Below are 13,409 nucleotides of genomic sequence, written 5' to 3'. Positions count from 1 at the left end.
AAGCGAAAAGGGGCGCCCCAAAAGGGGCGGGCGCGGAAAACAAGAAACCCCGGGCAAAACCCCTTTCCGAAAAAAAAACTGCGTTTTCTTTTTTTTGAAACTCCATTACCCAAAAGGGCTCACGATCCTAGTAAAATTTTCGTTTATCTTCGTTACAGCATATGAAACCCCCCACCACGCCCGCCGAAAGGTTTTCAACCCCCCTGCTTTACCTTTTTTGGGCCCAACAATTTATTAAAAATTTTAATATATATTAATATTATATATAATATTTATATAATATATATACCAAAATTATTAAATATTACATATACATAAAATATAAAATATATATATATAATAATTATACATTTTAATATTCATATAATATATTTTTTTATTATATATATATATATATTTTTAACCTTTATATTTATTATATATACTATTTATGTATTTTAACATACAACACATATATATATTATATATTTAAATTTTAAAAATTATATATATATATTTTATATATTATACAAATCATCTCTTATATCAGGGGCTACGCACGGGAGGCATGCCGCATCCAATCTGGTGTGTGTGTTGGTATATCATATTTTTTTTTTTTTTGTTTTTATATCTTTTTTGCATGCCCCTTCTTTTTCCCTTTTCTTTTTTTGCCTTTAATTCCCTTTTTAGTTTTTCTTTTCTTTCAATATGCTCTGTTTTCCTTTTCCCTTTTTTTCATTCTTCCATGACTTTTTGTCTTACTGCTTCCTTTTTTTTTTTTTTTTTTTCAAAATTGTAAAAACTTTTTTTTTTTTATTTTTAAATAACTTATTTTCTCTTTTCATTTGCATTCCATTCTGCCCCTTCTCTCTCCTCTTTTTCCCCTCTCTTTTTCTATTTCTTTCTCTCCTCTCTCATGATATGAACAAACCCACCCCTAAGATAATGATAAAATATCGATAACATTTTAACAAAGCTAAAAGGTTAGTATCTTGTGCTTTGATTATAGTTACTCGATATTTAACTGGGGGAATCTTTAACAAAAATTATCCCCTTGCTATTTTTTTTTTCTTTAACCAACACCCCTAACGTTTTCTTTGACCTCATGACTAGGGGTAACTAAATTTTTTAATTTTGTTAAAATCCGTGTGTGTGGGGATCTGGTTTTGCGTATAACGTCTAAATTTCTATTTATACTCTATGCGTAAAAAATGTTTTATTTAAGATAAATTGAAAATGAACTTATTGTGCAAATTTAACTGTTTGACTAAAATACGATCCTCGATATACGAGAAAATGCCGCATGTCAATTTAAAAGCATTAGGATCAAAAATTTTAAAATGGAGAACAAAGAGGAAAAATAAAAAAAAGTAAGAGAGGGAAACTAAAAGATAAAATTATGTAAAGTTGATATCACCATTAAAAAAAAATTTTTGTATAAATTATGCTTTAAAATTATTTACTCCTCCCGGGGCGCTTTTACGTTTTCTGAAAATACGTACGCCGGGCCCGCCTCGCTCCAGCCCCCAAACAAAAGGAGGCGCAGACGGCGTTTAAAACAGGGGTGAACACTGAAAGCCCCAAAAGGGCACGGCACCACAGCGTCCCGCCCCAAAGAGAAACCCCAAAGTGGCGGGGGCAGGGGCACGAATAAACAAAAATGCAGTCTTTCCTTTATTTACAAGTTATTTCCCGTACTCCTTTTCTTGGGCAAAATCGGGGGAAAAACCACAGGGCCCTGCACATACAGCTTTAATGGCACCCCAAATTTTAATCGGCACAAGGGCACACACGGGGTCTTCAAAGCAGCCCCCAAACTGCGTCTCCCGGCTTTTTTCCTCCGCTCACCCCCCATGCGACATGTTTCCCGGCCCCTTCATTTTTAACCAGTTTCGCACAAAACAAAAACCCACTGCTCACATCCCCCCCCTACAACGACGACCCCTGCTTGACATATCTAACCCTAAAAAAAAACTACATAAAATTTAAAAAAACATTCTCAAACAAAAAAATCTTTCACCCAGCGGGGTTTTTCTTCGCTCTCACTGGGGCTCTTTTGGGGGAGGGGGTGGGCGGCGGTAGTTGGCTGGCCCCAAAGGGGGGTTTTCCCTGCCCCAGACCTGGCCTGGTCACCTTGAGTCGTTCATCCCCTCCAGCCCAAAATGCTCGCCCCTCATTCGTCCGTCGCCCGCCCTCATCGCCGCTACTGGGGCTACGTCATCTTCTTTTTCCCCAGCCCCAGGAGACATCCGGGCCCCTGTAACGCCACACCGGTGCCCAAAGTCCTCGAGAGTCAGAAACGGCCCACCCCAAACCCAACTCCTCGCTCCCGACACTCTTCGACGCTCCCTTCCTCCAAGTGCCCAGTTTTGCCCAGCTGGCCCTTCTGGGCCCTTATCGGAATTTGGCTACCAACACTGTAACTAACCCCCCCCCTTTCCCCAAAAAGGCTCCCCCCAACCGCAACCCCTCAGCCAGCTCAAATTTTGGGTTTTGGCTCCCGGCCCTCTACTCCACGCATCACTTTTGACGCGACACCGGATTTGACTCTGTCTTGGGCAAGGTGCGTCGCTCAGCTGTAATACCTCTGCACAGCCAACCTCGGAAAAGGCACCTCTTCACCGTGCAACCCCCCAGTTTTCCATCCAAGGTCACACCCCCTCTCTGCGTCGGGGTACAAGGCCCAGCAAACAGTGCTCGTCCAATCGGCCACTACACCGGCGCCGCTGCCCGTGCTGCCCACCCCATACGCCCCCACGGGCCCCTTGGTGCACAAAAGCCCCGGCCCCACACATCTCGGGGTCATCGGAAATTTCGCAAGTGGCCAACATATCAGGCCGCACTAGGTCTCTCAGCCCCATGTCCACTGTCCCATGGTTTTCCCATCTACTGACCCCTCCACCTCTCATGTGGTTCGAGGGCATTTTTACCCCAAGTGGGGCCCCGGGGGAACCGAGGACGGCTGGGTTTCGGCCCCTTCTCCGCCTGCCCCAGTTTTCCTCCTGTACCACTTCCTTGCCTTAGGACATGCACTCAGAGGGTGACCAACCTGCCACGGGTCCTTCCACTCCTGGAGGCATCAGATCCGTCGGGTTGAGAGGACTTTCTCCCTCCTCTGACACCGACTACGTCTTGCCCCCCCTTACCACAGCCCAACCAACCTTGAAAGTTGGGGCTCCCCTTTCCTCAATGCTACCTTCTCCCTTTAGCCTTCTGGCCCCAGGGCACGGGGGGGGGAGCGCTGGCCCAGGGCCCCTGGTTCCTTCTTGAAGCCCGAAATCCAAGCCCTCGCCCCCCCCTGCAGGGCCTCGGGGGTTCCTGCTTGACGTAGTTTTTCAGCTTCTGGTCCTGTAAACGTCAACAAAAAATCACCCCCAGGACCACGTCATCTCTTCCGCAGCCGCAGGGTACGACCTCCTTACCCCGCCTCCAATCCGGCCAGCTGGGAAGGTCCGCCCGCTCACGAGTCCCCCCTTTTCAAGTGGCCCATATACCTGGCCCCGGTGGGGGTGCCCCAAAAGGCGTTTCAAAGCCTCTGCCACCTGGTGTAGAGGCCGTTGGGATGCCGCAATGCCCCAAAACCTTCCCCGCGGGCCCCTTTGCGCTGTTACCACTTGCAGGCCTTTTTTTCTTCCCGGGTTTCCCGCCCTGGGGAGATCCACTTTCAAAAGGGGAAAATATGCCCCCAGGCCACCTTCCCTCGTACTCACTGGCTTAAACCCCCACGAAGTCTGGAGGGCCCAGGGGCTGCGGGGAGAACGCGTGCGTGACTAACACCCTGGGGGGGGGGAAGGGGTGAGGGAGGCCGAGGGGGGTTGACCGGTCCGGTTTGCCGACCTAACCCCGGGGGCGGTTTTCCCATGGGTCCCCAGCCTTCTGCAGGACCACGGGGGCGACACGAAAGCGCGAGGGCCCGGGGTTTCCTCCCCGATCCCAGGCCCGACCCCATAAATCTACACTCTGGCATCTTTGCCAAAAACCCCGTCTGCCTTCTCGCTTGCAACGTTACTACCTCGTGGCGCCCCCCCTTTCCTCATTTACTTCCTCCTCAGGTCCAAACCCCGCCCTTCAGAGTCCCGCCCTCCTCCATCTTCACTCTTCCGCTGTTGCAGGCCCCTTTTCGTGTACTGCTGATTTTCACTTCCAGATCAAAATTGCTCGACACCTCAACAAATTGGCAGAACTGTTTTTCCCCTGCCTTTCCCTTTCCTCATCTCGACAGATGGGGTGCCCTCTCCGGGTTCCCTCTGTGCCCGCTCTTCCCCTTTGTGCCATTTCCTCCTCATACCGGGCCAACTGGGAGTGATCAGGGCCACTGCTCGGCTTCACCTCACCCTGCCTGCCCAGTCATAGCCTGCTCTATATGGGTGCCGCCCTCTTTGGCTACTTGATAAATGGGGGGCTCTCACTGACAAATATCACAAAACCCCCTCTACACCTTTGTTTTCGGCCCCACCCCTCTCCCTCTGCCCCCAAAACAAGGCAGGTAGGCAGACGGGGTGTTTCCCAGGGTCGTGAAAACCGAAAACTCCAAAAGGCACCCGGGACCACACGCCCAAACCCAAGAGGAAACCCATGGGGAGCAGGGGACGAAGTAAACACAAAAAGCGTCTTTCCTTTTTTTACACAATTATTTACCGTACTCTTTTTTATAGGCCAAAAAAGGGGGAACCGCATGGCACACTGCACAACAGCTTATAACTGGGCAAAAAAGTTTTTATCAGGGCACAAAAGGCAACACGGGTCTTCACGGGGCACACCCAACTGCTCCCCCCCGCTTGTTTCCCCCGCTCCTCCGCTCAAGCCACTGCGACTGTTTTTCCCTCCCTTTATGTTAAAAATTTTTCGCACGAAACAAAACCCCCTGGCATACAATACTTGGGCAACCTTTTATTTTCCCCCTTTAAAAAGGAAATAGGGTGTGTCTTCTCGCGTGTCCTTCTTCCGATTGGGAATATAAAAACCGATTTGCTTCAATGTCTTAGGTTTTTTTGGCGGCATCGGCTCGTCTCTGACTTTTTGCAGGACCCAAGGTCGAACCAAGGGAAACTTTTTTAGCCTCGGAAATTTTAAAAGGGGTTTCTAAAACCTGCTCGTGTTTGGGGGTTTTACGAGTGTTTTTCCAAGGAGACACGTCCCCTCGCGAGGCAAGCGGCAGCAACAGCTGCAAATACCGGTAAAATACCGTTCGGGCCAAGACACCCCCTGGGGTTTAAGGGACTTAACCCGCCGTCAGAACAGAAGACGGTTTACCCCCTCCCCTGAATAAAGAAAAACCCAAAAGTGAAAATAACAACGACAATAAGGCCGCCTGGATTGTTTTTTTTTTATTATTTTATTATTATATTTCTTGTTATTTTTATTATTTTTTATCATTTTTATTATTTTCTATTTTTTATTATTACATTTTTTATTTTTATTTTTATTATTATTTTTTTATTATATAAATTATGGAAAAGTTTCTTTCGACTGCTAATTAAAATCAAACACCGGTCACTACCAGCGCCTAAGGTGATTGAAGTTTGAGGAAATGGAACATAAACAAAAACATGAAAACTATGCAGAACAACCAAAAATCAAACATACAGTCAAATCAATTCACGAACACAAAAACCCTTCAGATCGATAAAGCTCTTCTGAGAACATGCGCTGTGCTGTTTAGACTATTTTTTTGACTTTCTTCTAATTCATTAATAATAATAATAATAATAAAAATAAATAATAATAATTTTAAAATCATTATTGTTTTTTACCATCCTTATTATCTTTCTATGTCATCGTTAATTTCATTATCTTTATGATAATGATAACATAAATAACAGTGCTACTAATGATAATAACAAGTGATAATATCAATGCAATTGAAAATTATAATGATAATAAAAATATCAATGATAATGTAATCATAGTAATATAATGGTAAATAAAAATGTAATCATAATATGATAATAACTGTAATAATAATAATTATGAAAATGATGTTGATAATTTTTAATAAAATAATAAAAAAAAACAATGGTCATAATAATGCCTCTCAAGAAAGAGTAGGGGGTGGGTGATAAGCCCTCGCCCGTCAAAGCGGATAAGCAAGGGGCGCATCCCCCAGGGCAGAACTGAGTCTACGTCCTTCCATTATCAAAATCCGCCAGGTCCTAGGAAAGGGTTAGCTCCCACCCCTGGCCCTGCGGTTCGGCCATCTTGTACTAACAAACAAAAGAAACAAGACTTAAATGGGCAAGGAAGAGTGGAATGAGGTAATGTACTGCTTTGCTATGCACTCGGGAAACCTGCTGCAAAAGTTATGCGCATGTTTTTGTTGTGTTCCATTGCCTCAAAGGAGGTCGCTGGTAGTGCCCCGGTGTTTGATTTTAATTAGCAGATCTAAATAATAATAATAATAATAAATAATATAAATAATTTAACAACAGAATTTATAAAGATAAACCAATAAGACAGCAACAGCAAAACTGATAAAAGTGAAAAAAGATAATAATGTTTGATGATGATAATGAAAGATGACGCAAAAAAAATAATAGCAATGATAATAATGATAACAACAAAATAAGGTAATGATACTATGAAACATCTATTAGTATGGTAATAATAAAACCGATAATACAGATTATCATAGTTTCATATTAATGGCCAGTGCCCCCCGAGAGCAGCAAAGGGCGGCAGGTCGTGTACTGCGCGTGCGTGCACCAAGCACGCCGCTGACGGAGCAGTGCGACGTGGTGGGCGTGGGCGTGATGCTGCGTTTGTGGCGGAGAGCATGAAGATGCCGCCGGCGGCGCTGCAGGCGCTGGCGGAGCGCCCCGAGCACGACCCTTTTTTAGTTCAAGAGGAAAGGAAGGCAGTTTTGGCGCTTGTGCTTGGGATACAGGCGACGGGCGGCCGATCTTTCTGTTTTTTAGTTGAAAGGATTTAAAAAAAAAAAAAAGACTATAAAAATAATTCAAAAAACAAGAAAAAAAGAAAAAAATAGAGTAAAAAAAACGAAAAAAGAAAAATGCAAATGAATAAAAAATAAATAAACAATAAAAAATAAAATTTTATATACATATCTACTACATATTTAATTATGCGTACTATTTATGCAATAATTTTATACCTTAAAGCATAATATTTATGCTTTGATCTTTAATATATTATCGGTATTTTGTAAAATATTTTTTTTATAGAATTTTTAAAGTTTTAAATATTTTCTTATATCTATCTGTCGCTTATCTGTCAATAAATATTTTACATATACCAATAAATATATTAAAGATCAAGCATAGAATTATGCTTCAGGTGTTATAATTATTGCATAAATATTATGCATAAGTAATTTCATCGAAAATAAATTTGCCTCCGTAAGGAACTAATAAACCTTCTATGTCACAGCGACAGGCAATTACGAAGATAATGAGCTAAGGACTGACGCACCTGACATTCTCCCCCCCCCCCCCCTTCCGAGAAGAGAAATACCTTTTTTGGGAAAATCATGCTTGACCCACGGCGGCTCAAACTGGACCTAAACCGTAAAAAAAAAAAAAAAAAAAAAAAAAAAAAAAATACATATATATATATATATATATATATATTTTATATATATATATATATTATATATATATATATATATACACATCTTGCAGACTGCAACTGTTCCCCAGGAAGATTTAAGAAAAAAGATATAATCACAGATTGCAACCTCTCCAAAAATATCAGCACTAATAATAAAAATACAAATCGTGGCAAAAAAAAAAAGAAATTTGAAAATTGCACATTGATACCTTAGGAAAATGTGTCTTTGAAACAAGAAAACCCGAATATTGGAGAGAGAGAAGACAGAAAAGAAAAAGGTAAAAAAAAAAAAAAATGTAATATTATTTTCTAGATAATACTACTATAATGGGTACTACTACTACTGATAATAATGATAATTGTTCTTCTTGATCGAAAAATTTAATTAATGCACACGCACGACACAAATGCCCGCCCACGTTCACACCCAAAAAAGAGGGGGGGGGTGTAAGGATATGTTATTGTCAGATCTTATTTTTTTTTGTAGATATCCTTAGGTTTTTGACGCTCTCTGTATACACAGAATATATATACGAGTATGGTCGAGACGATTGTGATCCAAAGAAAATATAAACCTTTAACCATTTTATTTTTCAGATCGGCATATGTAGTTAAACCATAATAGAAATTAAAAGATACAGTTAACATCCATTTTCTTGTTTACCTTATCCGCGGTTGTTTGCGCCCACTCCACCCCCCACATCGCTTCCTAGGTACTTTATGGTAAAAATCCCAATCTTAGTTTTCGACGGGCGAGCAGTGAGCGATGCATTTGCCAGAATATTAAACTTTTATCAAAGTTTTTAAATGTGCTCCTCCCATCCTTTCGTGTGAATTAACAAATCATCGACGACATCGTTAGCGGTGTCGTTAAACATTTCCTCATCATGCGGTTGAACGTCGCGCTTGCTTAACTAACCCGAAAGGTGCAACTTTAAACTGCATCAATCCTTGCTCGCCCTGGAATGCGGTGATAAGGCTTACTTTGTTCATCTATGGGATTTGCCAATACCCGCGGGAAAGATCGATCTTTGTGAATATTTACTACCGCTAATGCGATCATTATCAAATCCTCTCTGGCTGGGTTCCGAGTCAAATACTGCCAATCTATTTATCTTGGGGCTGTCTAAACAAACGCGATCACCCCCTCCTTTTTCTTTACTGCAATTAGCGGGTTCGAGTAAGTGAGGTTGAAGGCTCTATCACGCCTAGCTCGAGCATCCAGTTACTTCATCGTCGTATTCTGTTGGCAGTGCATAAGGAATAGGTATTGTTTAGTATTTACTGGCTTATTACTAGTCAAATTAATTGGGGTGCGCAATGACATCCGTTCTTCCCGGGACATCCGTGAATACCGCGCTATACTCCGACAACACTTTTTCCACATCGCGCTTCTTTTTCCGCGCTCAATTCCTCATTTACTCTTACGTTTACTCGCGTCTTCCTCCTGTACATAGCTTGGGACATAATTAATTCGCCTCCCTTGTGGCAGTCTTCGCTAACGACTGCCACACAAAACGAGGACTGAATAATCTCATTCTCTTGTTCACTACTCCCATCAACGTTACTCTTACCACCGATTACGCCACGCATTACATCAACATCGTATGTTACTTTGCTGCGTTCCACATCTTTACTATGCTTACTGTCGCCTTCTTTGACGAACCGCTCATATAAGGTTTTGATCATATTGATAGGGTACTTACGTTCTGTATCGTTTACATCCAGCACGTAGTTAACGACCTCGAAGGGTCCTTGCCAACTGCAAAAGGATTTTTATTATGACTAGTGGGAAGTAGGAGTAACACTTTATCTCCGACTTCACCTCCCTCCCCGCGCGCATGCTTGTCATAATAGTAACTGGTAACTATCTCCAGCTTTTTCCAATTCCTCCTGCGCTAATTTACACGTCTCTTGCAACCTTTCCCTCAGATTAATCACTTTACTCGTATGTGGTCCGCGTGTTGTCCCTCGATGCCTCTCAATCGCCCTCCAACAGCTCGCGTAACAAGGCGAATGCCCGCGCACTGAATGGCCGTAGACAAGTTCAAACGGTGAAAACTTCGTGCTTGCTTGCGGAACTTCGCGATAACGAAAATAGGACGGATCTATAAATCGTTGGCCACATTTTTCGGTTGCTCTTGGCACATACGTTTTCAACATCTTTTTTAAAACGCCATTGAACCTTTCAACCAGACCATTACTCATCGCATGGTACGGTGTGGTTGTTAGACTCCTTATAGACAGCAAACATTAAATTCCTTCATCATATCTGACGTAAACTGGCTACCCCTGTCCGACATTACTTCTTTCGGGATACCAACACGACTGAAAACCGAAAGTAAAGCTTCTGCAACTGGGGCACGTATCAAATTTTTAAAAGCGATCGCTTCCCGGAAAACGCGTCGCGTAATCAACAATTGTAAGAATATATCGCGATCCATCATTCGCCCGAGGCCTTATCCACCTACTATATCCACGGCCACTCGTTGAAAAGGCTCCTGAATAAGCGGCCTCTCCCCATCTTGACTCTGCTGACACGTCCCCTTGTCGACCGTGCGTTGACATACTTTCACGGACCTGCAATACCGTCTATCCTCTATGCACATTCCCGGCTAGAAAAAGTTGCTTTGTATCCGCGCTGTGGTTTTTTTTTATCCCGAGATGCCCTCCCATGAGAGAGTCGGGGGCCAGCCCATCACCGGGGTCCCGAAACACTCCGGCACCACCAACTGCTCAGTCACCTGCTGCGGCCTTTTGAACGCGCCGGTATAACGCGCCGCGCTTCACCACGAAACTGTGCGACTCACCCTCGGACTTACCACTGAATAATTTCTTAGACCTGCATGCTCACGAATTTTATCAAGAGTTTTATCCCCCCTTTGCATTTACCTATGTCTTTTTTTCGAAGATTTTTAAAAAACATTTTTTTACTTAATTTTCACTGACCTCGAACACATTTTTCCCTTCCTCTTTTTTCTGCAGCCCTTGTCGTCACCGCCCCACCATCACACTCATTCCCCATCAGTCGATCCCTAAATCGCCCCGATCACCAACTCATATATAGGATCTGGCAGACAAGCCTAATTAATTACCAGAAAAGAAGGGAGTATCGACATAGATAAAAGCCTCTGGATACTTAAACACCATATTATTGGCCATCCTTATGTCAACCATTCTACCCGTGAACTTGCTTCTAGGCCCAAACATCTTTCACTAGCACTGTCGTACATCCAGGATCACGAAACACGTCTACTCTCACACCCTTCCGCTTTACCTCTTGCAATCATCAACTTATCACTATGTTTTGCCCTTGCCGCTTTTTTCAACATTCGATATGATTATTTTACAATCTTTGTACTTTGACCCTCCGAACCTGTTATGCAATCCTTGGCAAGGTGATTACCTCGTCCCACACAAACGAAACAAGCACGCGCTCCGCCTTTCATCCTTTCCTCGCCCCTATTCACTCCTGACGCAGAGCTTGCTAAATTTTCCTCTCACTCCCATACCTGTCGCGTTTTTCTCATGTCCCTCTCTATCTTTCCTACCATTACATGCGCTTCCATATACAAATTTTGCAAAATTTTTTCATCTCATTAAAAGTTTTTTAAAAACATGCTTTTTTAAGAATAGCACCATGCTTTTATCACACGCTCTTCAAAAATTGTTCTGTAGCGTAAGATCAAATACATCAACAGAGGTTTGTTTCACAGCCTGCAAGTTCGACCCATCTTGTTAAATTGTTCTTTAGTCTGTTGGCAAATTGCGAAGCGGTTTCATTTTTGTGGAATTTCGAATTACGGAATCTAGCCTAAAGGCCTCGGCCGTGCAATGGAAACACCTGAGCAGCGCTTCTTTCACTCGCTCGAAGTCGCGCGCTTCCACTGGCGAGAGATGGTGGTACGTCTCGATAGCGCTTTCCCTTGCAACAAGGAGGCTAAGCTGACCGCCCAAACGTCTCGGTCCCATCCGGCGCTTGTTGCTAGTCTTTCGAACCGGAGTATATACGCGTCTATACTGTCATTACCTTGTTGAACACAGGCAGTTTTTGAAGTGCTGGTTTAAAAACTCAGCTTTTACTTCATACGTCTCACTCTCGTCACTTTGCACTCGTAATCTTAGTCTTTCTATTCAAGTTCTTTCATTCTAGTTTCCATTTCCAATTCCACTTTTCTAGCTTCTCTCCGTCCTTCGCTCTTTTCTTCGCGCTCTAATTCGAAACCCTTTTACGCTCTTTTCTTTTCTCTTCTCTTACGAATTCTTGCAAGTTTTCTCCCGCTAACCCTAGTTTTTTCCGAGCTTCATCATTCACTTAGCGAAGTCATAATTATAAACTTTAATTATGAACCCAATACGTCCATCAACCAAACGAATATATATATTAGAACGTCCCTGTTCGGGCGCCAGTTTGTAAGGATATGTTATGTCAGATCTTATTTTTTTTGTAGATATCCCCTTTGGTTCTGACCGCTCTCTGTATACACAGGAATATATATACGAGTATGGTCGAGACGATTGGGATCCAAAAAAAAGTATATAAACCTTTAAACCATTTTATTTTTCAGATCGGCATATGTTTTAAACTATGCATAGAAAATTAAAAAAATACAGTTAACATCGATTTACAGTTTCCCTTTTTTACACTTTACAGTCATATCACTAGTCCACTTCACTACACTTCACTTCACTTCTTCACTCTTCTTATTTGCTCTTATCCGATGGTTTTTAAGCGTTGACTTCAATGTCCCAGCCACTGATATGATGTTTCAGGGCAACCAACTCGTGTGTCTGCCAAACATTGACCGCCTTTAGGGAAGGATATCGCAACATTAACTTTTTTATTACATTAACAAAAATAAATTATGGTGAAACATAAAAATGCGTCAAGTCCGCATTATCTTTATAAATGGAATATTACTGCAATCCACAAACATAATAATGATTCACCTTTAGGGGTAGTCAGTTCACAGATAAAGGAAATACGCTGCTATTGGGTACTGTGAACTCTCGCAACGCCACCAAGTTCAGCTTTCCAGGGCCATTTCCTTTCAAACCCCCTCGTCACCTCTTACGCGGTGCTTATCACACCTCGGTACATACATGCGCACACAAAATACAAAACAACCACAAGCAGGTCGTCAATGCTTAAGGTGTGGTTGTGTGCTTGACAGGGGGGCAGTTACAAAAAATACCCCTTATAAACAAAGGCTCTGCCCCTCAAACCCCGGTGGCCGGGGTGGGTTAAGGCGCCTGCTCGATCCGTGATCGCGGGTTCGAATACGCGGTCGCGGTTCGAATCCCCCTCGCCCGGGGCTGAAAGACCTGAAAGCCCTCCCCCCTAAAAAAAACTTTTATTTATATGATTATTTTACGAGTATAAAATGAAAAAATAATAAAAAAAAAGGAAGAAGAAAAAAAAAAAAGATTGCGACTCGAACGGGGCTGAAACACATGAGAAGATTCGGGTCCTGAAAAAGAAAAGAGAAAAGAAAAAAAAGAAAAAAAGAAAAAAAGAAAAAGGGAAAAAAATATATGAGAAATACGGAAGAGACCTTGAATGGAGAGACAAAAAAAAAAAAAAAAAGAAGAAAGAAAAAAAAAGAAAAAAAAAAAAATAAGATACAATATTTCCCAAATTTGACCCGCGACAGAAAGGTAGAATAACCTTGGATACCATCCCACATACAAGACTTTTTGTCTCAAGATATAACGACCGTATTTTAGGTAATAAAAGGGAAATAACACTTTTGGAATTCCACCCTTGAAGGTCAACGCGGTTACCTTCTTGAGCCAGGGCAGGGACTTTCCCCCGTAACACCTGCGTTTGGCATATATAGCCATGTAAATTATTCTGTTTTCCC

The 13,409-nt window shown here is 42.6% G+C and overlaps 1 protein-coding gene across 1 annotated transcript; it reads right to left on the bottom strand.

The window, feature by feature from the left end:
• Positions 1–3,184: 3,184 nt before the first annotated feature.
• On the bottom strand, positions 3,185–3,946 carry LOC119583266 (collagen alpha-1(I) chain-like). The gene is made up of 3 exons (XM_037931737.1): positions 3,822–3,946; positions 3,474–3,640; positions 3,185–3,327 (listed from the first exon to the last, which is right to left on the bottom strand). The coding sequence occupies exons 1-3, from the start codon at positions 3,944–3,946 to the stop codon at positions 3,185–3,187; spliced, it is 435 nt and encodes a 144-aa protein (XP_037787665.1).
• Between the last annotated feature and the right edge of the window lie 9,463 nt (positions 3,947–13,409).

This window comes from Penaeus monodon, chromosome 17 (assembly GCF_015228065.2).
Source record: "Penaeus monodon isolate SGIC_2016 chromosome 17, NSTDA_Pmon_1, whole genome shotgun sequence".
Classification (NCBI taxonomy): domain Eukaryota; kingdom Metazoa; phylum Arthropoda; class Malacostraca; order Decapoda; family Penaeidae; genus Penaeus; species Penaeus monodon.
The sequence above is the reverse complement of the archived record's forward strand: the minus strand, read 5'-3'. Positions and strand labels throughout refer to the sequence as shown.

Excerpts from the sequence above, each read along its gene's own strand:
- LOC119583266 (XM_037931737.1), bottom strand. The coding sequence starts at position 3,946 with ATGCCAGAGTGTAGATTTATGGGGTCGGGCCTGGGATCGGGGAGGAAA. Across the intron at positions 3,641-3,821 it reads ATGGGAAAACCGCCCCCGGG|TGGATCTCCCCAGGGCGGGA; the intron begins GTTAGGTCGGCA and ends CCCTTTTGAAAG. Across the intron at positions 3,328-3,473 it reads GGCACCCCCACCGGGGCCAG|GACCAGAAGCTGAAAAACTA; the intron begins GTATATGGGCCA and ends TGACGTTTACAG.